General features: G+C 55.5%; 1 protein-coding gene across 1 annotated transcript; it reads right to left on the bottom strand.

The window, feature by feature from the left end:
- Window positions 1-6,637: 6,637 nt before the first annotated feature.
- On the bottom strand, window positions 6,638-22,980 carry UBALD1 (UBA like domain containing 1). Its single transcript, XM_065412187.1, has 3 exons — window positions 22,776-22,980; window positions 13,712-13,771; window positions 6,638-7,880 (listed from the first exon to the last, which is right to left on the bottom strand). Exons 1-3 carry the CDS (start codon window positions 22,893-22,895, stop codon window positions 7,563-7,565), a joined length of 498 nt encoding a protein of 165 aa, XP_065268259.1. The 5' UTR covers window positions 22,896-22,980; the 3' UTR covers window positions 6,638-7,562.
- Window positions 22,981-25,788: the final 2,808 nt, after the last annotated feature.

The following is a 25,788-nucleotide window of genomic DNA, read 5'->3' as shown; positions in this document are numbered from 1 at the left end:
TGGTAGCTGACAAAGCTTTTCAGGTATTGCTCTACTACTTGGTTTACCCTCTCTGGCTGCCCATCTGTCTGGGGATGGTATGTGGAGGAGGTAAAAGCACAAATGTCAATTAGCCAGAGCACTTCAGCATAAGACAAATTGCAGGTCTCAGTTTGAGGTGATATAGTCTGGAAACCCATGAAGGCAGACCACATGATCAGTTCATCTACAACAGTCAAGACCACCGTGAGGATCAGTGTCACGATGAAGTTCAGGGTGATTGAGGCCCAGGGTCTAGATAGGGTCTCCAGAGGTACTAAGGTGCCAAGGGGCTTAGCACATGGCATCTTGGTGCATGCACACAGCTCACAAGAGTTAGCAGTCCTGGACTGACTTCAGCTCGCATACATGACCATCAGAAGAAATGGGAAGCCATATGGAAGGTCTTGGCGGGAGTAACTATGACTCTCTTAACGTGTTCTACGTGGGGAGTCAGGCTCTTGAGGCACGAAGAAGCAGCTTCGTTGAGGAGGGGGGGGTTGACTCCTCCCGAGCGGCCGGGGGTCCGGCTGGATAAGGAGGTTCCACCTCTCCTCTGGAGGTTTGCTGATTCTTTCACTAGTCTGTATCCTTTTAGGAGGAAAAGACGTGGTTCGCCACTGTTTCTCCTAATCGGGTCTAGTTACTGGGGCAGCGAGAACAACAGATCCTTAACCTTCCCACAGGGTGACTGGGCTGAAAAACACCCTGTGGGAGAAGCCAACACACCGGTGTTGAAAAACAAAATGTAAGCCGAGCCTTTGGGTTCGCAGCAAACTGCCCTCCATTGCATTGAGAATTGCAGGGTTCTCTTGAATTAAGACCTACGCCAGCCTAAATGTCACTCCAGGACTGGAGGTGGCAGGCGCTCCTCGAATGTAAAGGACTGGAAACCGGGACCCTCCAGGCCTTGAAAAGATCAGCCTTAGTCTTCGGACACTGCTGCCCAAGAAGGTTCAGATGATAACCGTTCCGTGAGGTCCTTTCCCTCATGCGATGTCTTTTCCTACTGTTCTTATCCAAGCTATCTACCCAGCCTCCTTAGACTCATAGACTCATAGACTCATAGACTTTAAGGTCAGAAGGGACCAATATGGTCATCTAGTCTGACCTCCCGCATGATGCAGGCCACAAAAGCTGACCCACCCACAACAGAATCTTCCAGCCTGCGACCCCTGCCCTATGCTGCGGAGGAAGGCGAAAAACCTCCAGGGCCTCTGCCAATCTACCCTGGAGGAAAATTCCTTCCCGACCCCAAATATGGCGATCAGCAGAACCCCGAGCATACAGGCAAGATTCTACAGCCGGACCCTCATTTTACCCGCGATGGCACGTTAATGCCTAATTGACTAAAATCACGTTATCCCTTCAGACCATTCCCTCCATAAACTTATCAAGCCTAATCTTGAAGCCAGAAAGGTCTTTCGCCCCCACCGTTTCCCTCGGAAGGCTGTTCCAAAATTTCACCCCTCTGACGGTTAGAAACCTTCTTCTAATTTCAAGCCTAAACTTCCCCATGGCCAGTTTATATCCATTCATTCTCGTGTCCACATTACTACTGAGCTGAAATAATTCCTCTCCCTCTTTGGTATTAATCCCTTTGATATATTTAAAGAGAGCAATCATATCCCCCCTCAGCCTTCTTTTGGTTAGGCTAAACAAACCGAGCTCCTCGAGTCTCCTTTTATAGGAAAGGTTTTCCATTCCTCGGATCATCCTAGTGGCCCTTCTCTGTACCCGTTCCAGTTTGAGTTCATCCTTTTTAAACATAGGAGACCAGAACTGCACACAGTACTCCAAATGAGGTCTCACCAGCGCCTTGTATAACGGAAGCAGCACCTCCCTGTCCCTACTAGAAATACCTCGCCTAACGCATCCCAAAATCACATTAGCTTTTTTCACAGCCACGTCACATTGCCGACTCATAGTCATCCTGCGATCAACCAGGACTCCGAGGTCCTTCTCCTCCTCCGTCACTTCCAACCTATGCGTCCCTAACTTATAACTAAAATTCTTGTTAGTCATCCCTAAATGCATCACCTTACACTTCTCACTATTAAATCTCATCCTATTATTGTTACTCCAATTTACTCCTTCATGGGATTCTCGTAATGATTATATTAATCATGCTCGCTGTCACACCGGACTTGACCTACGGATTGGACGGGCCACCCGGGAGTTGTATTGCACACTCCGAATAACCCGAAAAAGAAACCTGCAAGGGTTTTCAAAATTGCTAAGTGGCCTGCCAATGGAGGGCCATGGCAGAGACGGAGCACTTCTAGCTGGGGGTGCCCTGGTGGAATGTATATGCACCCATCAAGGTAGGTTATCCCATCCTGTGCGGAGTGTTGCATCTTGGTTCTGGCTTTTGTTTGCTCAGACTGTTCTGTCACCTCCTGGACTAATGGATTGCCCTGTGAAGCGGACCAGATTAGATCAAGCAAGTCTTGGTGTATTGTGGCACTGAGAACATTAAAAGGTTTTAGGAGACAGGGTGGTTCTTGGCTAGGCTCCTCACCCTCTTGGTAGTATTCCCCCTTTCGAGATAAGGCATCAACTTTCTCATTCCTGGTTCCCAGGCAATCGGTGATGACAAAAATCAAACCGAGCGAAGAATAATGCCCACCTGAGCTGTTCTGCCCAGATTCCAAGTGCATCCTGCTATCTACACTCCCCTGCAGTCTCTACTGGATAGAAGACAGTGTTGCTGTTTCTCTTTAACAGCTGTTGTGCCATCCCCCAGAGGTGGTAGCATTTCAGTGGTGGGTGAAGTGACTCTGATCTGTAGAGTGCTTTGGGGAGTTTTCAGCCTAAAAGTAGATGGGCATATGGGGGGAGGGCCTTTCACCAGCAGAAGGAAGACAGTAGGCGGCATAGATGGTATTGTTGGTAGGGCCGGTGTTTATTTTAGCAACACACAAAAAAAGGGATTGAATTATTAATGAGAGTCCACAACTATTGTGGGAGCAGCATTGTTACAGCCCAGGGAGATGCCATGGCAGGGCCCCTTGGAGTGGCAGTTCCGCCTGGGAGCAGGAGAAGAACCAGGGCCCAGGACAGGTGTGAAAGGAGTGGGCTGGGCATGCAACTAGTAAGTGAATCCAGACAGAAGGGGAATCAGAAGATTCTCCCAGCACTGCCGGCAGGGCAGAGACAGTGCTAGCCCATTTGGGGGCCCCAAGAAGAAATATGTTTGTCCCTCCCCACACACATCATATACTAAAAAAGCGAATAGGGGGCCCCCTTGAACTGCTCGGGGCCCTAAGCCATTGCTAAGTCTGCTCATGCCTAGCGCTGGTTCTACGGCAAGGAGTGGAGGCTGGACTGGAGCTGTGCATCCTAGGCCTAGCTCAGGGAGTGCCCCGTGCTGGTTGGGTTCAGCACGGGTAGGAAGCTGGCCCTCCCACTAGCCTGTTTTCTTGCCCTCCTCCATGCCCTGCCACCCAGGGCAGGTGCCTTCTCCGGCTGGAAGCCAATCCCTTTCACGCTGCTCCTCTGCCTTGGAGACCTCCCGGCTAGCCCTGGCATGAGAGAAGCCATGGCTTAGGGTTTCACTGTGCCGACTGCTGGCAGCAGGACCAGCATGGAAGGGTTGGGCCATTCTAGCGGCCAGCCCTGGGAAGCATTACTGTGCCCTGGGCCATGAGGGCAGAACTCTGGGGTGCTAATTAACCTGGAGACACTGCATGTGAAGTGGTTCCATCCTAGCACATCTGCATATGGCAGCCCGCTGCTGAGCCCGGACACCATCCCTCAGTGGGATGGCTCTATGGGCAGTCCTGCCCAGCCAGTGGGCTACGCCATATCCACTGATACCCAATGAGATCCACAAAGTAGCTAAGGAGGGGCTTGGAGGAGCTCAGAGCAGCTGGCATTGATCTGCCAGCTTGCAAATCCGCTGCCAGTGCAGCTGGGCATCTGCTTCCTGCACTGTGCAAGCCCCACCTAGCCCTGGCCCATTTTCTGTCACTAAGGGAACTAAAATGGGAGCACATGCGCCTGTTTCCTGAGCCAGCTGCCACACTGCAGAGGGAGCAGGGCTCTGAGGGCATTGGGAGCAGAAGAAAGACAAGGACAGCATGGGAAAAGCTAGCTCCTTCCAAGGGCTGGGCATGGAAGGATGGAGCTCAAATATGTTGCATGGGCACAAAGCTTCCTCTGCCGGCAGTGCCAGCTCATGCCAGGCATCAGGTATTGAAGGGGGATGTGCCTGCGCTTGCGGTGGCCTCACCCAACACACCAAAGCTGGTCACTCCTGCCGACGTGTCCCAGGATCACGTAGGAAATGCCAGCACAGACCTTCCGTTGATTCCCCATCCCTGCATCCTGCAGGGTGACCTTCCTGGGAGGGCTGCCAGCTGCTCGGGGCAGCAGCAGAGGATGGCGGGACAGATGTGGCCTATGCCACGGACTGACCTTGCATGAGGGGGCAGCATGAGGGACCGTCCCACTCCTGCTGCACATGAACACATCTCCTCCTGACTGCCAGCCCTAGGGCCCACACGAAGCTGACTGCAGGCTCTGCCCTCTGTGCCCAGGTGCAGACACACTGTCACCTCCCCACACCAATGCCCTGTGAGTGAAATCTACTGAAATCCCTTCTGAGATCCCGTCACATGGATCCACAGCAGGACAGACCCTACAGCAGTGGGCACAGCCAAAGGGCCGGTGCAGAGATCCACCAAAGCAGCCATGCATTGGGCTGCAGGCACAGAACTCCCAAGGGCTGTATGGAGCCTGCAAACGGTACCATGGGTGATGCTGGGTTGGGCTTCTCCCCATCCCTGCCCCGAGGCCTCTGTCTGGGCTACAGCATCTTCTCCTTTCCAAGCCATTTTCCAGCTCCTCCCATACGCTTGACCCAGGTAACACGGGCAGCCTCTGGGCCAGAGCACCGGCCCGAGCCCCCAATCAGCAGTGCCCCTCAGCCAGCTAGAACGGGCTTAAGTTCCTCGAGTCTCTGGCAGGCCAAGAAAGCTGCAGCAGCAATGCATTTTGGGTAGAGAAGTCCTGGTTTCGAGGGCTAACTCCAGGCCATTGTTGGGGGGGAGGGGCATGCTGGGCATGAGGAGTTCTGGTCCTGTCCAGGGAGCTGTGCCAGGCTGGTCTGTGCCACTGGCTGCTCCCCAGAGACCCGTCCTGCTGCCAGGACATGTCTCACGCTGAGCCTGTTGCTGGGGGGAGCACTGAGAAAACCCAGCATCACGCCCCCCTCTGCTGGGATGTGTCATAGCCCAGCCATGCTTTTTTGCCCATCAGCCCCCCGACATGCCAGCTCTAGCCCCAGCGGATGTGCTTAGCCCATCCTGGGCTTCCAGCAGCCACAACACCTGGAAGGAACAGTGCACTGGCTACTGCCAGAGCCAGAGTCCAGGTCCTGCTGCCCCCAACCCCGTACCCTGCCTCCCGTCAGACCCACGGTGTCAGCACTGAGCTGGCCATGCAGAGCCATGTCCCAGCAGTTACCCACCACCCCTGGCTTCACACAGGACAGAGCACTAAGCAGCTCAGATATCTGCATCTCACTCACAATCCCATGGAGTTCATTGTTCCAGCCACTCCAGCTTTCACTCCTGGCCACCAGCCTGTCCCCTCTTCGCCCCACTGACTGCTCCTCTCCAGGGCCTCGGCCAACGTCCTGACTGATCGAGGGACGCCAAATGCCCGTGCTGCTCAGCGCTGGCTGGGCAGCGCCCTCGTACGAGGCATGCAAGCAGCTTTGGCTAATGCTCCGCCTCTGGGCAGAGGATGCTGCCCCTGATGCCTGTGGCAGGTCCTGCCATAGCGAGGAGCGGGGTAGCTTTCCCAGCAGTCACTCAGGCTAAGGAGAGCTTGGGGAGTTCTTAGTGGCATGGCCTCTGGATGGCTCCTCTCTCGCCACCTGTCTGACGTGTATGGAGCCTGTCTGTCTCTGGGCCACACAACTCTGGATTCCTCAGATATGGTTGCAGCAAAGCCCTTGGGAAATGTAGCTTTTAGTTACCTCTGCAGCCTGAGGGCTAGCTGCTTTCCTGCTCCCCCTTGGTGCAATTCCCCACACATAGCACCTCACCCTGGAAGAGAAGTGCCTCTCAGGCCAGAGACCCCCCCCCCCATGCAGCCACCTCTGGGGTAGAACGTGGCCACAGTATAACGTTACAGCAAGCCCACACAGCCAGCGAGGGGAAAGGGCACTCCAGCCAAGCTGCAGGGGCGATTTATGGAGGCAGTAGATGTCTCCTCATCCCAACTCTCCTGAGTCTCCCTGTCGGGAGGAGAATAAACTCTTGCAGACCCCTGGTAAGGAGTTCAGCAGCCCCCAATTACCTCTGGGGACCCAGGGTTTCCCGGCCTGTCAAGCTTCCCCTCTCAGGTCTTTAGCCAATACAGTTGTGAGGCCAGGGTGAGCGCTGCCCCATGGCCCAGGCCTGGGGGTGGGGAGGGAGGAAGCCCCATTCCCCTCCCCCATCACTGCATCATAAAGCAGAACCCCTTCCCTCATGAGCCCTGTCTGCGTGTGACTGCCTGGCTGGGCATGCGCCAGGAGGCGTCGGGTGAGGTGAGGTCCCTGATCCCGGAAAAGACATTCCCACCTCCCCAGGCCGCTGAAAACGAAGCACGGACACTAGGGTTCAAAGCAGAAGAGCGTGTATTGCAAGCGGCCCCTGCGGAATGCCCAGGCCTGGTGCCGCCAGAGCGCGTCCAAAGGGCCTTCCCCCCGCAGGAAGCAAAGAACAGAGGGTGTCAAAGCAAGCCCAGCCTCCGTGGGGCATACGCTGTCATGCAAAGGGCGCCAGCCCCCCATCCCGGCGGCATGAGACTGCCCAGTTGCGCCCAGCCAGCCTCACCCACACGTCTCAATGGGAATCTGATCACCCAGGCTCTGAGAGGGGGTGCAGGTCCTCGCCCTGGGGAAAGCAGAAAGCTGGGGTCATAGAAAACAAGTGGCTATATTCTCCAAAGGAGTCCCCGTTCACCTCCCTCTCGGTACAATGCGAGCTCAGTGCATGGGTTCAAGGCCCAGAGCTGAGCAGATTTCCCCCCCCCCCTTTTTCCTTTAAAAAAACCCATTCGGCGGGGTTGGGGGAGCCGTGTAGGGAGGGGGAGATGTGTATTACCCACAGCCCCATTCTGCCTGCCAGTGGGACCCCTCCAGGTGCTAGGAGGGAGAAGTGGGTCATGAAGAAGGGATTTACCACTCCCACCCAAAAGTCACTCGCATGCAAAAATCCAGCATCCCAGCAGGAAAGATGGGAAGGGGGTTCCCTCATTGAGAGATTCCTATAAAGTCAGGCTCCGGGACGCAGAAGCCAGAGATGGCTCTTGCATTTAGCGTGGCCTCCCTGGGTCTCTGGGGAGCTCCGGTCAGCTCTAGGACAAGTAAAAACTACTTCAAACCAAACCCATGCAAGGTGGCTATTTGCTCATGTGTCTGTCTGTCTGAATGTGGTTGCCAGTCTCCGAGGCAACAAAGTTCCTCTCTTCCTCGGAAAGGGGAAGGGGAAATGAATGCTGGGGCCATGTGGGCCCTCCCCACATTGTGTTCCCGCTCCCCCACGGCCTCATCTCTCGGCCTCCATGGTCACGTTGGCCTTCTGTTCTGACGTGGCTTGTTGGGAGACTGTGGCGGGCCAGCCCGACGGCTGCGAGGGCGAAGTCCACATGCTCTGCTGCTGCTGGCTGGAGGGGAGAGCCGCAGGCCAGGCTGGGTTGAAGCCCCCAGGCTGGGGGAGCGGTGGGGGTGGGGGAGGAGGGGAGGTCGCCATAGACGCTACAGGACTGCTGCTGTGGAAGCTCTCGGAGGCCTTGAGGCGGGAGAACATGGTGAGGGCATCGGGGAAGTTGGGGGGCGTGGCGGGCGTGTTGGCTGGAGTGCACATCTGCAGGGGAACAAAGAGACAGAAGCTAGTCAGAGACGCAGCCCCTCACCCCCAGGGCCAGAGAGTGCAGTGCACAGCAGTTCTGGGGCAGAGCATGGGCGCAGTGTAACAGCAGGGAAACACCCCACCAGTCATGAGGGCGAGAACTACGTCCAAGGGAGGCTGCAGGGGCAGTTAGGGAGGCTGACTGCAGGATGCCGTTAATGACCCAAGGGCTCAGGGTCTCCCCCAAAAGCCAGCAGCCCAGGACCCACAGCACCACACGGGGCATCAGTACTAACTCAGCGAGAGCACCAGCAGCTGGATTGCCAGCACAGATCCCTGCCACACCTGGGCCTTTCCTGGGTGGTCTCTACCCAAGCACTAGCCAGGTCCAGGCAGGCAGGGCTGGGGGAGAGCTGGCGCAGGCCAAGCAGCTGGAAGATGGCACCAGGGATGGAACATTTATCTATCTTTAAAGGCTCGTCTATGCAGGGAAATTCATCAGCATAATGAGCCCCCGGTAGTTATACCAGGGTAACTCCGGGAGCAGCAGTGCCCCCCGGGGAGTGCTGCTAGCAGAATTACGGCAGTACCGGTATGCTGGCACATTCCTCATGTAGTCCAGCGCTGAATCTGTGCCTCAGTTTGATGCCTTTGGAAGCAAGGGGCTCGCAGCCCTAGCTAGAGCCGGCCATGGTGCTGCTGGGCAAGCTCTGCTGGTGTCCCTCTACCCCAGTGGCTCTCAAACTTTATTACTGGTGACCCCTTTCACATAGCAAGTCTCTGAGTGCGACCCCCTTTTATAAATTAAAAACACTTTTTAATATATTTAACCCATTATAAATGCTGGAGGCAAAGCGGGGTTTGGGGTGGAGGTTGACTGCTCGCGACCCCCCATGTAATAACCTCACGACCCCCTGAGGGGTCCCGACCCCCAGTTTGAGAACCCCTGCTCTATCCTAACCACAGCCCCCTGCAATTCCAGTCCTGGGCTCCCCCCACACCCAGACACACATAAAGCTCTGCCAAGGTCCCTCAGGCCTGCTTTGCCTCTACTGCTGCCCGGTGGAGTCAGAGGCTCTGCACTCCTCTCCTGCTCTGCCTTCCCAGCAGTGCTGGTCTTCCACAGAACCTGGAGCTGGCTAGGAGCCACCGCAAGGTCAGGCAGGTCCCTGTGGCTTCCCCGTCACTGTGTTTGGGAAGATGTGGCCTCCACACTGCAGGCCTCTGCCTCCCCACAGCCTGCACTGGCAGGGACCGTCCGGGGCACGAGGAGCACTCGCAGAACTCGGGGTCGCTGCGTCCCTGACAAACTTGCCGGGAGCTGTCGTCTTCCCTTACCACTGGGGCAAGGGTGCGACTGATTTGTGTTAGCCCAACCTGGGCCAGAGAGGATCCCAGCATCCAACCCCCGGGCATGACAGGCAGCACCCCACCCCGTAACTCCATGGCAAGCTCCAATCAGTAATCGCTATTGCTACCACAACACCTCCCCCTCCAGGGCTTTAACGAAGCCTGCCAAGGTCGAGATAATCGGGGATCACATCACTCAGCAGTCAAATGCATCCACCCCTGGTGTGTAGTAGCCCTGAGCAGCAAAGCAGCACCTCACCACAGTCTGGGACGGGAAGTGAAGAGCGCCGTACCCAATTGAAACTGCAGGGGGTAGATTTGGGGAGGAATTCAGTCCAAACGCTGACATGAACATTCACATTAACACCCAGATGGCAGCTCGCACATGTCTGTGCACAGCTTGTGAGTTGTGCTAGGTGACCTGTACTAAGCATTACACTGTTATTACTCGAGAAACCCGTTTCAGAGCCTTACTCCACAAGGGTGCAGGACAGACATTTTATGTCTCATCCTAAAGCCCCATGCAGGACAGCACCCACTAGCACCGCAGTGCACTCAGCACTGCCAGCAGAGAGCACCCCCTATTGACCCACCCTGCTTGCTGCAGCACTGCACCCTGTAATGCCCTGGGGTCCGCATTAGGAAGGGAAAGCGCCCCTAGCTCTGCATTGGGGACAGCACTGACTGCGTAAGGAGAGCACCCCCTACTGAGCCCCCATCCCGCTCCCTGCAGCACAGTGCCCGCTAGCACTGCACGGGGGCCAGTGCTGACTCAGAACCCCCCCAATGCAGTGATTACATCACTCGTCATTCTGACCAGTATCTGGGAGTGGCCAGGCGAGGCGCAGCAAGGTGCCCCGCACGCTGCACTCAGGAGGGGCTGAGGCTCTGTTGGGTCCTGGCACAGGGGCTGCAGTAGAGGCTGGGGCGGGCGATTGCACCTGCAGCCTCTCCCCCTCCTCAGGTGGCCCAGTGCCCATGGCAGCAGCTTCCCCGCAGGTCCGTGCAGGCAGGTAAGCGGCTTGGAGCAGGCGCTCGGCAGGGGTGGGTATTGGAGCCAGCACGTCTGGGTGGCTCCGCCAGGCTGCCAGCTCCTATCAAGGCTGCTCCCTGCAAGAAGCAGTTATTTCAGGCCGCCGAGGACTAATCCTCTTTCAAGAGCTCATGTCAAACATCCCAGACAGGAGCTGTACATGGTACCCTTGAGATCCAGCCCCTCCCTGCACCCTCATCCCTCCCGGGGACAGACCCTTCGGGGTGCCCATGAGGGAATATGAACGGCGAAGCTGCGTTGGGAGGGAAGAAAGGGGAGGGGTAAGTGGGGGCCTCAGCCCCACTGTGGTTTATGACATATGCCAGGGGCCCTTCTGATGCACAGAAAGATCTCTAGGAACTGTCAATACAACCCCATTCCCTCAGTCCAGATGCCCTGGCCCCCTGGCGTATGCTCAGCTCCTGCTGCCCATCATCCAGCTCATAGCAGGATCCCCCTCCCATCTAACCAGCTGGGGACACATCACTCAGTTCAGGAAGGATGGGGGGGTGGCCCCCCTGCCTCAGAGCCCCTGCTCTGGGATGGACTGGTCTCCAAAGCCAGGGCTCCCCCTAACCTGCGAGCTTGTGCCACCCCAGGAATCAGCTGGTCAGGACAGCATCTCCACACAGCCAGCCCCTGCCCTGAGCTCACTGTCTGCATCCCAACTGTCTCCAGGATGTCCAGCCCCATGCAAGAGGGCTTTGCTCCCCGCTGGGGATGGGAGGGGGCGGTGAGCTCATCCCCACCCCCTCGGCTGCCAGCGCTGGAGGCTCTTTGCAGCGTGGCTCTTGCTGGGTGCTCGCTCTGCATGCTCACTGCATGCTCCAAATCCCTGATTGCCCCAGAGAACGGCAGAGTCAAATGAGGACACGGCAGTCAGCAAATCCCAGGGACCCATCTGCACAGGCAGATTACGGCTGCCCAGGCACGACAGTTGAAGGGGCAGAGCATAGGGACCCCAGGGGCTGCTGGGGGCGAGATTTAACAGGGAAAAGCGTTGGGCAGAGGATAAGGGGGGGGGGGGGGTCACAGACTGTCAAGAAGCAAATTGGCAAAGTGCTGGGCAGCCCAGGGGCTGCTGGGAAGAGAGATTTAAAGGGAAGAGAGAGAGTGTGTGTGTGTGAGAGAGAGAGAGAGAAAGCAGGCATTTGTGAGAGCATACATGTGTTTCTGCGTCTCTGTACATGTCCGTGTATCTGCTACGTTACAAGTGCAGGGTCCTTCTGTTCTCGCCTGTCCTGCCAGCAGAGCCCAGCCTCAGCTCCCAAGGAGGAGCAGGGTAGGTACAGAGCAGACTGGTTTGCCGTGGACTCACCGTGGAACCAACACTAGGGCCCACAAGGTCCTTTTCTAGGCTCCACATCTCTGAGGGGGTCAGTTCCTTCTCCTGGACTCCATTCAGCACACCTGCCCCAGGGGCGCTGGTGGGGGTAGGGGCTCCCCCAGAACTGAGTGGCCCAACCAAGATGCCAACCTTGTGCTGCTGGGTCGTGCAGGACGTGTGGACCCGCTGCTGGGCTACAGGTTAGGCCCAGGCAGCCAGGAGCCCTGCTCAGCGGGCCAGGGAGCGTTAACCAGCCACTGCCCCCCTGTCTGGGATGCCGCTCGCCCGCCCCTCACCTCACTCAGCACATGGCGGCCAAGTGCTGCTGGACCTGTGCGGGGGAGGCAGGGGTGGCCCTGTCAGGGCCAGGGGTTCTGTGGGAGGCTGCAAGAGCCCCGCCCACCTGCAGGCTGCTCTGTTGTTCCTCAATCGGCCTCCAGGCAGTGCCCAAGAGCAGCGCAACCTCCCCCTGCCCTGGAGCCCGCTCACTGGGGCTCGGCTCTGCTGTAGCAACCCAGGAGACAGGCCAGGAGCCGCCACACGAGTCGCTGCCCCCAGGCCGTTGGCCCGGGGGAGGAGCTGATGATGCTCAGAGCCTCAGGACTCTCACAGACACCCCCCGCCCCCACACATTCCAGCACCATCTCCAGAGCCAGCCACCCTCTCTGCGCTGCCTGGAGCAGGGCCCACCCGGCAGCAGCTCCCTTGGCTGTCTGGGGGGACTGTTTGCACCCAGGAGGTGAAATGGCTGAGCTGGCTTTGCCATCCCAAATCCCCGGCCCTGCCGCTGGGCCGCTCACCTGAACCCTCCTGTGGCGGGGCAGACGGGACAGGTGCCATCGGCAGTGCAAAGAGCAGAGCGATGCGGAGCCTTGACCACCTGGCCCCTTCACACCACAGAGGCTGCAGGAGACATGAGAAGGGTCTCCAGGCCAGAGAGCATCACAGCGGCCTCCATGGAGCTGGCAGCTCCTCCAAGCACCGCTGGGAGCTCCCGTAACACTGCGGTTCTGTGCAGCCTTAGTGTCAGGGGTGTGGGCTGCACTGTGGGCTCTCCTGGGACCCAAACTTCCCCAGCCAGCAGCAGTAAGGGCCTGGCTGGCCACCGGCAGTGCAGGGCAATGGGATTAGCCCCAGCACCCAGTAGGAGGGGCAGGAAATTGCTACATTCCTGCTCTGCCTGCTCATTGCAGCACAGTAGCTCATGGGACATTCAGGGCCACCACAAACAGCAGTGGGCCACCAACACCTGCCTGTGGCCAGTGCACTGAACTACGCTGGACTCCATGGATGCATCACCTCCAGCACCCCCCACAGAAGGACTCTTGGGAGAAAGCTTTCCACTGGGCAGAGCAGGGTTCAGTTTTCTGTCAGGCACCTTCCTGGAGTGGGGGACTTGATGGAGCTAGCCAGCTCATGGCTCTCTAGCTCTCAGGGAGGCTCTCACAGCTGGAGCCCCAGGAGGGGAAGGGAAGGGTGGCCCATTAATGGGGATGAGGGGCCAAAGGGAGTGAGTCTGGTTCAGCTCCAAGCCGCTGGGTGCGGGCCCTGTTCCCGTCGCCTCTCTGCCTGCTTCTCCTGCACTCAGAGCACTAAGGATCAGCCTTCCGGACAAGCCTGGCTTTGCTCTGAGTGCCCCCCTCCCAGCCCCTTCCTCTAAGCCTGCCCCCCATCTCTGCTCCCTCCCACCTGCTACGCCTGCCCACCCCTCCCTTCCCTCCTGCCGCAGTCTCTGCTTTGCATTATCCAACAGGTGAAAATTACAGCTTCTTCCTCCTCCCATTTCCGTATAGAGCGCCCCCTGCTGTACAGGGCACACTGCATGCTGCTGCACTCTGGCTTGCAGGCTTCGTTTACCCTCACCCCAAATAAGCCACACTGCATGCACGAGCCTGTGGCCTTTGGCTCCCCCCAAGCGATGTTTCCAGAACACAGCCCGCCCCCAGCTTCTCTCTCTTGGCAGGAAGCTTCCTGCCCTCCCGCCTCCCCTGCCCCATGGCTTTGCTGTTTATTTCTGCCCTCCCTCCCATAGGGGTGGAACAGAGGCCTGGACATTAGCAACATCAGCCCAGCCGTGCAATGCCAGCGCTGCTGCTGCACCGATTTAGCAGAGGGAAGGGTCGGGGAAGCACTTACCATCTGATGGTGATGGCTGTAGGGGATGTTTGTTTCTTGGAAAAAAGCACTGAGCGCAGTCTGCAAAAGAGGAAGGAAGAGATTTATCATTTGGCTGGGAACGAGACGCTCTCTCCCACCTGGCCCTCTGGAGCACAAGCCTAGGCCTTGGTCTAGCTCCCTCATTCCCAGAGTAGGGCTCTGGGATCGGGGTCCTAGGGCACAGCTCCACTCTCGGCTCAGCATGGGTGGCTCTCGACTGCCAGCGTCCAGCTCTCTGTTGGTGGGTGGGGCTCCCGGAGCAGGCAGGGCAGCAGAGAAGAAGCCCACCTGTGTGTGTGCAAAATCAAAATCGCCCCTCCGTTTGCCACCAAACTCTGGATCCTGCGTCACTTCCAACCCAACTCATGTGATCAGAACCCTGCAACCACCCTGAAATAGCCCCTTTGGGCACTGGCCTCCATGCCGTGCAAACACAGGAACGGCTCCTTGGTCAGCACATGCCATGGCTCCAGAGAAACCCCCCCAGACTGCCACTTCTTCTTAAAAACACATACACAACGCTGCATGTGGAACAGCTCCAAGGGCCCCTGCAGAGCGAACGGTGTTTGCCATTTAGTTTCACAGACAGATGCTACACATATGGACAGACTTCACTCACTGATGAAATGCAGCTACTTCTGGGGTGGAGCCCAGCACTACATTATGCAGCCGTTTGGCACAGGAAGTGTAGAAGAATACCAAATCCAACTGGGGCTTTAGGGAGAATTTAGGTTAGTGGAATGTAATTACCCAAGCTTGAATTAGACAAGGAGACCAGGGCGAGCACTCCTACGCTCATGGAAAGTGCCAGGGAATTTATAATGACCACACGCAGTTATGTCTCACCTCCAGCAGCACAGCACCCCCTAACACCAGGCTGAGGCACTGGTGTAGAAATCCCCATTTAGCTGACATTCTGAGGAACATCCAAATCATTTGGGAGTTTGAGAGACTCTGGAGAATTAAACAATCAAACAGACCAGAGGGAGTGTTGGATGGAAGGGGCTGGACACTCCTCTCCCACTGTGTAAATCTGGAGTAACTCCAGGTAAGTCAGTGGTTCACACTGTATAAAAACAGAGATGAGAGAAGAATCAGGTCTGTGGTGTTTTACTGTATGTCCCCGGTGCAGTGTCTTTTCATCATATTGTTAACTGATTTCTATAGCAAGTTTTGCCACCCTTGCAGCATTTTACAGAGTCTCAAACAATATCCTTGTAGGAATCAATTTGACCACCCCCCAAAATGCAGCCACTTCTGGGCTAAACCACAGCAGCTGTTAACAGCAATGCTGCAGAATAGTTCAGGGGCGGAAGTGAAGAGTGTGCCATGCCCAGTTAGTGCAGAGGTGCCAATGTTTGCAATACTGAGGGCCATGGTGGCATCTGCTTGGCTAGCTGCTTGTGTAAGCCCAGGATGGGGGTAACAGGTGTGCCTCTCTCCAGAGGTGATATGGGAGGACAGGATGGGCTCCTACCGGATAACAGACTAATATTCATATGCTGCTCTCTGGCTCCCCCTATAGGCAAACTGGGAAAGCTGAGGGTCTCTGTACCTGCTGGCAGGTATAGTTTGCCTATACCTCTGGGGGTTCAATAGCATGCCCCAAACTGAGCAGTCTGGCCTTTCCCTACACTCCCGAACTGTGATCTCTTTATTGTGCGATGGCAGGTATGTGAAGGGGGAAGTGAATGTGAACACACCTGGGGTTACCTAATAGGGGAAATGGGCCCAAAGTGGGTAGCCAGGACCAAGCTTTGGGTGCTTGTTTGAGGGTCTGTCTATACTGTAATCACTGGGTGTGATGATAGTCCTGAGCTAGCTTTAATCCCGCTAGTTCAGGTCTTTGTGGCTGTGAAGCTGTGGCAATGTGTCACTACAGCCTCGTCCCAAGGCTAATTGTGCAGGTTCTAGGTGGGTTTGTACAGCCTATGCTGAGAACACACAGCTGCAATTTCGCTGCGCTGGGACCTCACCTAGCTAGATTAAAGCTAGTCTGGGTACGGCTACTCAAACTGTAATTATACCGTGATTACAAGGCAGACATACCTTAAAACAGGGGCTGGGGCCCTGGCAAGAGGAACTGCAGAGGGTAGCTTATCGGTTGAGAGAAGTCACATGAGATGGGGTGGATGGCTGAGGTGGGGCTGGGAGCTCAGGTTTTATGGGAGCTGGCTACCAGCCAGTTGGTTGGTCTAGTAGTCGTTTAGTTGGCTCGTTATATCCCCGTAAATGTTAATAAAACTCATAGAGGGGAAGGTAATTATTGCTGAAGGAGACTAAGGAGTTTAAGGGGTTTTTTTTGGTCCCAAACCCTTGAGGGGCATATGGTTTTAGTTAAGGGTAGGCACCCTCCGTTGGCTGAGCTTCTGAGGCCCTACACTCAGCTTGCTGGCATTTGGCTGTTTGGATGTAAAGTGATAATTTTTAAATGCTAAATCTGATCAATTGCAAAATTCCAGGCAACATTCTAGACCTCAATGGGCAGAACCCTGTTGATTTGGGGGAAAGTGGAAAACTGGGAGGGGGAAAATAGGGGACATATGGAGCCCCTGGCATCTGGTTGGCAGATCCCTCAGCTGTAATCAGGTCCGAAATTGTTGGAGGATCAAAGAACTGGTGGATGGAGCCATTAAAACCTTCTAGCAGCACAATAACCCATCTCACCTCTGCCCTTCCTCCCAAGGACTTTAAAATTCTGACACCCAGAAAGGAAATAAGAATGGGGGGGTGGGAAGAATGGAATGCACAAAGAGCCTCTGGCATGGGGGAAAGGGTCAGTGGGGAGGGGCCCCCAGAGCCCCTGGTGGGGGGGAGGGGCCCCCAAAGCCCCCAGTAGAGCTAAAAGCGTTCATCAGTTAACAATGGCTCTTTGCGCTCCCTGCTGAGCTGCCTCCCAGCAGCAGGGTGAGTGCTCAGCCAACAGGGGAGTTGGAGGGCAAAGAGAGCGAAGGAGCCTGCCCAAAGTCTGCTCCAGGCTGGGGGCAGGAGGAGAGGACACCAGCTGCCTGCCCCTCCCTTCTGTCCAGGGGGATGAAAGGTCCTTTGGAGCAGGAGAGAAAAAGGAAACAGCCCCTGGCGTGGGGAGATTGGAGGGCCCAGAGCTCTTGGCATGTGACCAAGGGGGCAATGGAGGGCCACAGTGGCCCTGGCATGAGGGAGGAGGTGGGGGTCTGTAGCAAGTCCCTGCAATACTTGGGAGGTGGGAGGATGGCCCACAGGGAGCCCCTGATGCGTGCAAGGAGCTCGGACACAGAAGCTAGGAAGGGTGAGACTCCCTGGTTTTAGTTAATTTAAACAGGACTCCAGGCACTGTTTGATCCTGGTGCCCACTGCTACTAAAGGCACCTGGCAGAGTTACTAGCCTTCCTGCCTTTCACCAGAGATGCCCAATAATTGCTCGTTAGCTGTGTTCCCCAGCAACAGAACGGGCAGTAGATCAGTTCAGCAGTTGGAGGGCAAGCACGGGCTGCAGTTTCAGAGTCTGGGGGAGAAGGGCAGCAGGATATGGCCACTGGGCAGGACTGCGGTTTGCCCTACCTTACAGCAACAAAGGAATGTAAGTGGGTGAAGTGGATGGTCCAGACATGAATCTAGTCAGGACACAGAAGTGCGTGCACACACGCAAAATGAAGCAACTAATCCTCTTCTTGTTCACTCTGGTTTCACCCTGGTGCAGCCCCACTGACTTCAGTGGTGTCTCTCCTCTTCCTCCTCTCCTCCCCCCAATTTACAGCAGCAGAAAGGAATCGAACCCTAGGAATTATTGCAAGGTCTTATATTTCACAAACAGCCCCATGTGTGCTCTGTAAATATCTCAGCAAAACCCTTTTCAGGTCCTTCCACTGGCTGGGTGGAGTTACTGTTCCTGGCCCCTCGATAACAGCCTGGCCCATGGGGAGAGTCACCCACCAAGAGCGGCTCCTGAACGTGCCCCTCCCTGAGCTCTGGAAAGCCACCAGTCTAATCCAAGGATAGAACGCCTCCACCAGGAGGAGGGGCACTGGGAACAGCCAATCCCCTGGTGGCACACACCCTATCCCACCCCCTAAACTGTGGCAACAAAGTTGACATCACTGCAACAGCAGCAAACTTAAAAAAAAAAAAAAAAAAAAGGCACAGAGAGAAAAATCTGCCCTGGTTTTCGTATTCAAATGGGAGAGAATTTAGGGCTAGTGAAAGAGCCAGTGATGGAATCCTCAAAATACCCCCAACTCCCCAGAGCCACCCCAATCCCCAGAGACAGAAAAATGTTCCTTCAAAATTAATGGTTTCCTTCTCAGGCCTTTGTTAATGTGTTACAGGCTGTGATCCTCTTACACGGATACAATCTAACAGTTTCCCAACCTCTGGCCCCACAAGCGTGTGTTGTCTTTGGTGATGTTTCCGTCCCCACTGATATGAGACACCTATTGGGAGCTCCTGGCCTGCTGGATCTGACAGGGCTGTATAGAGACTTGCAGGACATTGAGAGCATCATGTAACATGGCTGGGGCCCATGCAGTGTTCTGACACCATGGCAGTGCATCACAACACAGTAATGTTTGCATTGCACAAGGATGTCAACATGTGGGTTTGAAGGTGCTTCACCTACCAACAGTTACCAATTGACAGGCAGGGCCAGGTTCTACTCTCAGGTACATTGGGATGAATCTGGAACAATTCAATAGACTTGAGTGAGTCTCCTCCTGAAGTACACCGCTATGATTGAGCGGATGGGATCCCTGAAATCTCGGCATTGCTGGCAACAGATTTAGCTTCACTCATTGGGAAATGCTGGATAAATCCCTTCTGGAGACCAGCCTCTGATTAGGCCAAAGTCAACACACATTTTACAGAGTAAATTACCAACCATCCCCAGCTCCAGTGAATCAAGAGCACCCAGCCCCTTGGTTTGTCTGTCAGCTTTTCCCTGAGCCTGTGTGGGTTACTGGGTACCAGGGCTCTTACGGGACCAGAATTCTCGTCTGTTTGAATGCATAGATTGGGAAATTCCCAAATAGCCCAGAGAGGCTGGGTGGCAAAATGACAGGAGCCCAGAAATTCACTACTAACCCTTACAATGCCAAGAACAAGTGAAGCTCACCCCAAAGGAACTAAAGATAAATGTGCTTGTCCTCAGAGACAAATGCCTCCTACAGCTCCCCCAAATGCTGATCCCTGCTCCCTCCCATCAAGATTACCTTCCAGTTCCCCTGCCCCAGAGCACCCCAACTTGGCCGCTCCACCCACTGCTGGTTCCCTCCCGTGCTGTGCCTCCCAACCCTGCAGAAGGAAATGCCCCCTCATTAGTATGATGTGCATTAACCACAGGGCCCAGAAACCTAGTCATGGAGCAGGACCACCATTGTGCTAGGCACTGTACAAACACAGACAGCCCTTGCCCCCAGAGAGTTTGCATTGTATGTTCATGTGATCCTGTGCAACCCGCCTCCCAGTAGCTGGAAATACTTCTCAACCTCCAGATCCACTCCCTCCAGCCCTTAAGTGAGCACAGCCCAGGTGTCACATGCTTGGAAACAGCACAGTGTTCAAAGGTTAAAGCATTACCTTGCTGCGTGGAGCAGTCCGGAAGGGCTGTAAATGGGGCAGATTGTATGTATTTAAGGGCTTTGTCTAGATGGGGAAATTTACCAGCATAACTCTACTAGTGTAATGATACCACTCTAGTTAAACCAGTATAACCCCAGAAGGATATCCTTATTCTGATATCAGAGTGTCCACACAAGAGGTGATACTGGTGTAACTAGACTGGTAGAATTATACTAGTAGAGTTATGCTGGTAAATTTCTCCTCTAGACAAGCCCAAAGATGCAGCAGGAACAGCCAACTCCTGTTGCTTTGTCACCAGACCCTCCGGCTCATTTCAGCTTCGTTGTCAGGCAATTTATTACCTTGAAATGTTAAACGGGAATGGACCATCCTGCCCAAAGAGAGTGGGAGCATCAGCTGCCAGCGAAACACTGGTGGCTGGGCCGCGCTCTCTGTCCCTGGGCCATGGTGTGATGCAGGAGTGGCACGGTAATAATGCTCTCGGCGCACAGCTCATGGGATCATGGGTTACGGAGTTCTGAGTAACAGGAGCAATGTGGTCCCCCAAGTGAAAGAGATTGTTTGCATCAATAACCTCAGAGTGTGATTCTGCCACCTTCACACTGAGCAATCCCTTGCTGCAGCAGGAATGCTTCTGAAACCAAGGAGACCACTCAGTGGACCAACTCCTCAGCAGGTGTAAATTAGCACAGCTCCACTGAACTCCACGGAGTCATACACGCCGAGGAGCTGGTCCAGCCTGGAGAAGGGCACCCGTGAAAGGGGGTGGAGTAACAATACTCTCCAAACGCAGATCATGGGCTCAGACTAAGAGGGGTTTGGAGTACCCAGAAGACAATACTCCTAGAGCAGAGCTCTGAGAAGGGGGCATGCTCAGCAACCATTTTGCAAAGGGAACTATCTGACCATTTTGCACCAAAAGTGACTGGTAACTTGTCCCATTGGGTTGTTTACAGCTGAGCTTCCTCTGAGTCATGCGAGTGCCAAACCAGCACGGGAGACCCGCGGCCAGCACACTGCTGTTTCCACTTGTGCAACTTGCCAAATAGTAGCAAATTTCTGGAAAATGTAATTGAAACAATAACTTTCTGTCGCAAGTTCCTACTCCTGGTGCTTCACCTGTAAAAGGTGGTAGGGTCTGATCCTTCTCTCACACCTGTCTTACAATGTCCAGTAGGGCTGCTCTTGATTTACACTGGTGAACAGAATCAAGGTCATACTACATATGTAAATGTGTCCAATATTTCCTTTTGCAAAATCTGCAAATATGCAGGTAGGCTTGCCTTGTGGGTGCCTCTCTCAGTATGCATAGACAGTGCACAGAGAGAGAGTGAGATATTCATCTGTTTGGATTTGCGCACACACACACACAGTCTGATTTTGACCAGCAGCCTCTGATTTTGCACCCGGAAAACCTGTGACTACAGTATGTAGCTGTCTGAACTACCTGATCAAACCAGCAGCGCAGGGAGTCAAATGACTCCATGCTATAAATTGCACCCAGAATTGTTTCTTTTACAGATCAGGGCTGTAGTGCATATAGAACAAGGGATGCCCCAGCCATGCAAATGTGTGTAATAGAAACCTCTTGCTCTCTACACGGACTCAAATCTCCTTCTGTGTCACAGAACAGACACGCTAATTACAACAGTGCCATTAGTGACAAAACCATCACACTGAGCTGCAAAGAGCTGCTGGTGCCGCATGGAAAACATTTTGTTTGGACACAGCCCTCCCTGCTACATCCCCTGAGCATGCACACACTCCCATTCTTTACCACCAGGGAGCTTCGCAGGACTACTGCGCCCGCACAGTCCGCCTGCATGTTCCCCACCTGAAGCTGCAATCCCGCGTGTGACATCACAGTCACTTCCCCAGCAATCACTGCTGATGTCACAGAGGATCCGGACTCCAGGCCAGAGGAATAAGCAGCTAGAGCCAATGAAGTTTTAACCAGCAAAATCTCTTCTCCTGGTGCTGCCTTAGGAATCAAACTCCAGGGGACAGGAACACAGGAAAGGCCAGACTGGGGCTCTTCAACCCATAGCCACTAAGGGGTGTCATTCTGCCTGCAGGGAACGGGGAGGTGTTGGGGGAGTGCACATAAGGTCAGTTATTGCTATGCTCCCACCAAGTACAGGTGAGCACGGAAAGACTGCCCCGGCAGTGCCAGAGCTCGCCCCAATACTGCTACCCTTTAAAAGCAAATCCACTCCTGAGCGGCGCCCACAAAGGGGTGGGTGGCCCCTGCAGATCTGCTACAGTCAGCCCGGGGAAACCCTGACCATCTGGGAGCAATGAAAAACAGTCCCACTTTAATAACACAGGCAGAAGACAAGCACACCCCATACACAGACATACACCCCTGCTATATAGTACTCACATGCATGGACAGCTGTCTATACAAACACACACTAGACATATATACACTCCTACACACGCGTCTAATACACACAGAGCTGTACACATATACCCCATCCACGTACACACACACAATTCACACCAACACTAAAACAGCGCCGGGAGTGATAGTACTGATTGAGTCTCCTTTCCCAAGAAGGGTTAGAGACAGAAAAGCCACCCCTGGCCTAGGGAGGCTGACCAGTGTGGGCCTGACAAACAGCAACACCATGACAGCATGGAGCATTCCCCATCAGTGGGTGTGCTGAGCACACGCACACGGCACACACACGTATGTCTGTCAGGGCAGCACAAAGATGCTGGCACAGGCGGTCGTATCCCAAACAACTCCCAGTCCCACCCCCCACTCCCTGAACGGTGGCGGTACCCCCAACCATGGTGCCTTCCATTCCGCCAGACCCTGGGGCACCCGCAGCGGTTGGCGGCAGCTGAGGCCGGTTGGACGTGCCCGGGATTAGCCTCCTAATGGGCAGGATGGGTGCACATGGCACTGGGGCCTCCGAGGCACCCCGCTTCCCACAATCACTCCATCGCAGCCTGCTCAGGGCGGTTGTGAGCGCACTGGGGACTTGCTCTGGACAAGGCAGCCAGGTGGGCAGATCAGATGGTTAGGCTCACTCCCTGGGCACAAGGCTTGTCCCGGACTGACCCCCCAGCTCAGCACTAGGGCTCAGCACTGGGGCTCCTCCCCCCAGCGGCACTGCCCAGGCCCTGGAGCCCCACGCCCGGGAGCTCCTGCCTCCACCGCCCCCTCAGGCTCGAGCCCCCGGCCCGCCCGAGGTGCAGGCTGGGGCGCCAGAGGCACCGATCGGGGCTGGCCGGGCTGAGCTCCCCCCCACCGGCGCGGGCTGTAGCAGAGCGCCAGGAAGCCCCTCCTGCCCCGCGGCCCCACCCGCGCCCTCCGGCTCGGCGGGGTCTGCTCGCCAGTTGCCCCAGGGCTGCTCCAGCCCTTCCGCGGAGCCCCAGGCTGCAGGGCCAGGCCAGCCGTGACCTCGCCGGTGCTGCAAATGGGCTGCGATCGCGGGGCCCCCGACAGGACGCCCAGCTCTGCCGCGCCCCGGGGGCTCACCTCGAACTGCCAGTGCGCCGCCTGCAGCAGCTGCTTCGCCTGGTCGGCGGCGCAGCCCGCGGTCAGCACGAACTGGTTGATCATGACCTGGTGCTTCAGCTCGTCCATGTTCACCGACATGCCGCTCGCTGCCTGCAGTGCCCTGGGGTCCCTGGGTCTGCGCCGCTCACAGCGCAGCCACCATTACAGAGCCGGCTCCTGCTAATACAAATATTTACTGGAGGCAGGGGACTGACTCACCCAGCCTGGCCTCCCTGACGGCACAGCCAGGGCGGGGCTGGGCGGGCAGGCTGGGAGCTGTAGTCCAGAGGCTGGGCTGGCTAGCTGCAGTGCCAGGCGGGTGGGGTAACAGCTGGCATTGGACCAGCCTCTCTTGGTGAGAGAGAGGAGCTTTGGAGGTACCCACCCGTGCACACAGGCAGGCTTGCAGAGGAAGTCCCCCTCTGCGCGCCACAGAGCAATATGGGTTATTTGCAGGACTTCAACTCCATGCACCGCTGCCAGGGGCTGATGGGCTAGCCAGGCCTACGCAAGGGTATCCTAGGCTGTGTCAAGGCCGCAGTTGTTCACGTTGGCTAAGGAGGTGGGGATAGCCCCACCGCTGGTATCCAGGCCATAGCAGCGTTGCTTCCTAGCATGTCTCCTTTGCCTGGTCCAGTTTTAAAAGCAGAAAGCACCGCAGGGCTGCTCTGTGGGCTCCCCTCCACGCCCAGGGGGGCTTCACCCTGCACACACTCGTAGCTGAGAAATAGGACATCACATGGAGTGTGTGAAGCTGTGCCTGGGAGCCAGGGCAGTAGTAGCAGCCCTGTCTGCTGTGCCAGCTGCTCTCAGACCCAACGGCAGCGCTCATTCCCAGGGCAGGAAAGCGGCTGACTCTGGCCAGCAAAGCCAGCGTTATGCATAACCGGCCAAAGCAACTGCTTCAGACCTGGAACAGCTCCAGGAGCCCCCTATTAATTATAGTATGTGTTGTGTGAGCAGGCCCCCCCCAAATATTCCTGCTTAAGGCCCTCAATGGGCTAGTACCAGCACTGCCAAGCAGTCAGTCCCCACCCTGCACCAGGCTGAGCAGCCAGCAGACACCCCGTTTCGAGGTAGGTAAGATACCCAGCACTACGTTTCCCAGGAGCCCTTGGTTTGTTTGCATAGTTTTGCAGGGGGGGGCTGACGTGTGCTGAGTGACGTGTCAGGACAGCCAGTCATCGGCCATGCTGTGTTAGTACCTGACCATATAAGGTAAACAAATCTGGCGGCCCCAATGAGAACGCGAGGGAGGTGGGCGCGGGGCTGGGCTGGGAGCACCCAGGGTTGTAGTGAGGCTGGCTTTGCTGCGCCTGGGCCTATTGCCAGCATGGCAATAGCATGGGAGGGAGGCTCGCAGTGTTTACAATCAGCCGCATGCAGCTTCCTGTTTGTGTGCAGGGAGGTTCAGGCTGCAGCCAATGCACTAGCACAAAGGGGCTCCAGGCACCAGGATCTGGCTTAAGTCATATTGTGTGTAAACCCTTGTCTGAAACTAGGCCAAAGCTGGGTGAACGCCAAGGTACGGTGGGTTCCATGCCATACACCCTATGGGAAGGCCCTGTCATACAGCCCATGCCCAAGTGCTGCCCAGCTAAGAGCTGATTAGCCCGGAGCCGAGGATGTGAAAGGGAACAGATCTGTGCTTCCCCATACACACTGAGAACGGCAGTGACAGGTTCCAGGATACTGTGTTATCTGCATCCAAGCAGGAAGCATCGCAGGCTGGAGATTGTCACCTCTGATCCGACTTCCACATTGATAATGAGACTCACAAGGACGTTTTATAGGTGCCTGGATTCTAGCTGGCTGCAGGACAGGACTGGGGAGTATACACTTTAGCTTTCCCCAGGTTCTACTGCCACATGAAAATCTGCAGGGGCAATCAATATGTTGTTCTGGTTAAACCAGGGTAATGTTTAACCAGGGAAAGCTACAGCAGTGAATTAATTATTATGAGCAGCTGCATTGTCCATTAGGAGGATCGTGGATGTGTTCTCAATGTACATTGTCATTTATGGTGCTCATACACACAGTAATGATCTGTATGCTACATTCACCAGGGGTCAGGAATCCAACTCCTCAGATAAACAGGTTTGAGTTCAGTAGGGCAGTTCTCTGGCCTGTGTTATACACAAGGCCAGACTAGTTGATCACAATGGTCTCCCAGTGGCCTTGGAACCTATTGTCCAAATTGAAATGTCTCTGAGCTTTGGGAAGACAAATCCTTATCCGGATTCCAATTCTTCAAGTGAGCTCCAGGTGCATAATAGGACAAACTGAACCCCAGCTCCCCAAACCCCCAAACATGATGTTCTGTATCAAAGCATTTGGGCCAGAGACTGTCTTTCTGTTGTGTTGTGTGCATTTCTGGGCACACGACTGGCACCAAACTAGTAACTAGAAAGAACAGAAGCTGCTCAAGGCTGAACTAACATCCCCTCCCTGCGGTCCTGCATCCCCGGACTTCAGCATCTGTGATATAGATCCAAACTGTGTCCCTTGCTCCCATCACTACCCAAGCAGAACTAAAGCGCTTTGGGACAGGGACTGTCTGTAGTGGGGTGGCCCCTTACTGAGGACTCCCTCCTTGGCAGAGGTGTTTCTGCAGGCTCCCCACCTCTGTTTGTTTCCTCTCTTCGGGGCCCTTTAAGAACTCACAGAGACTTTTTCTGATTACTTAACAATACCCCTGCCTGCAGCTAGTTTAATATCAGAACCAGTTCACAACAACCCAGAGTCCCCAACTGAAGTCTATACATAGCACTGGCATTTTTTCTCAGTCCCAGGGCTTTTCTTTCAACTCTGAGCTCCTGGTCAGTCCTCCCAGCACTCCCTCCCTGGGGCTCTGACATCCAGTCCCAAACACAGTCAGGGGTCCCCTCGCCCGCTGCCTCCTGCTCACTGGGCTTTACCCTCCAAGCTCCTGCTACCAGAGTCTTCTCTCATTTTTTGGTTCTCTTTATAGGGAAGTGCCTGATTCCCCTCA

This window comes from Emys orbicularis, chromosome 10 (assembly GCF_028017835.1).
Source record: "Emys orbicularis isolate rEmyOrb1 chromosome 10, rEmyOrb1.hap1, whole genome shotgun sequence".
NCBI classification, from domain to species: Eukaryota; Metazoa; Chordata; order Testudines; family Emydidae; genus Emys; species Emys orbicularis.
This window is presented reverse-complemented; position numbering and strand designations above follow the sequence as displayed.

What these genes read in the sequence shown, in the direction of transcription:
- UBALD1 (XM_065412187.1), bottom strand. Translation starts at nt 22,895, where the DNA reads ATGTCGGTGAACATGGACGAGCTGAAGCACCAGGTCATGATCAACCAG. An exon ending in CGGCGCACTGGCAGTTCGAG is followed by an intron (nt 13,772 to 22,775) that starts GTGAGCCCCCGG and finishes CCTCTTTTGCAG; the next exon opens with ACTGCGCTCAGTGCTTTTTT. An exon ending in ACAGCCATCACCATCAGATG is followed by an intron (nt 7,881 to 13,711) that starts GTAAGTGCTTCC and finishes GTTCCCCTGCAG; the next exon opens with ATGTGCACTCCAGCCAACAC.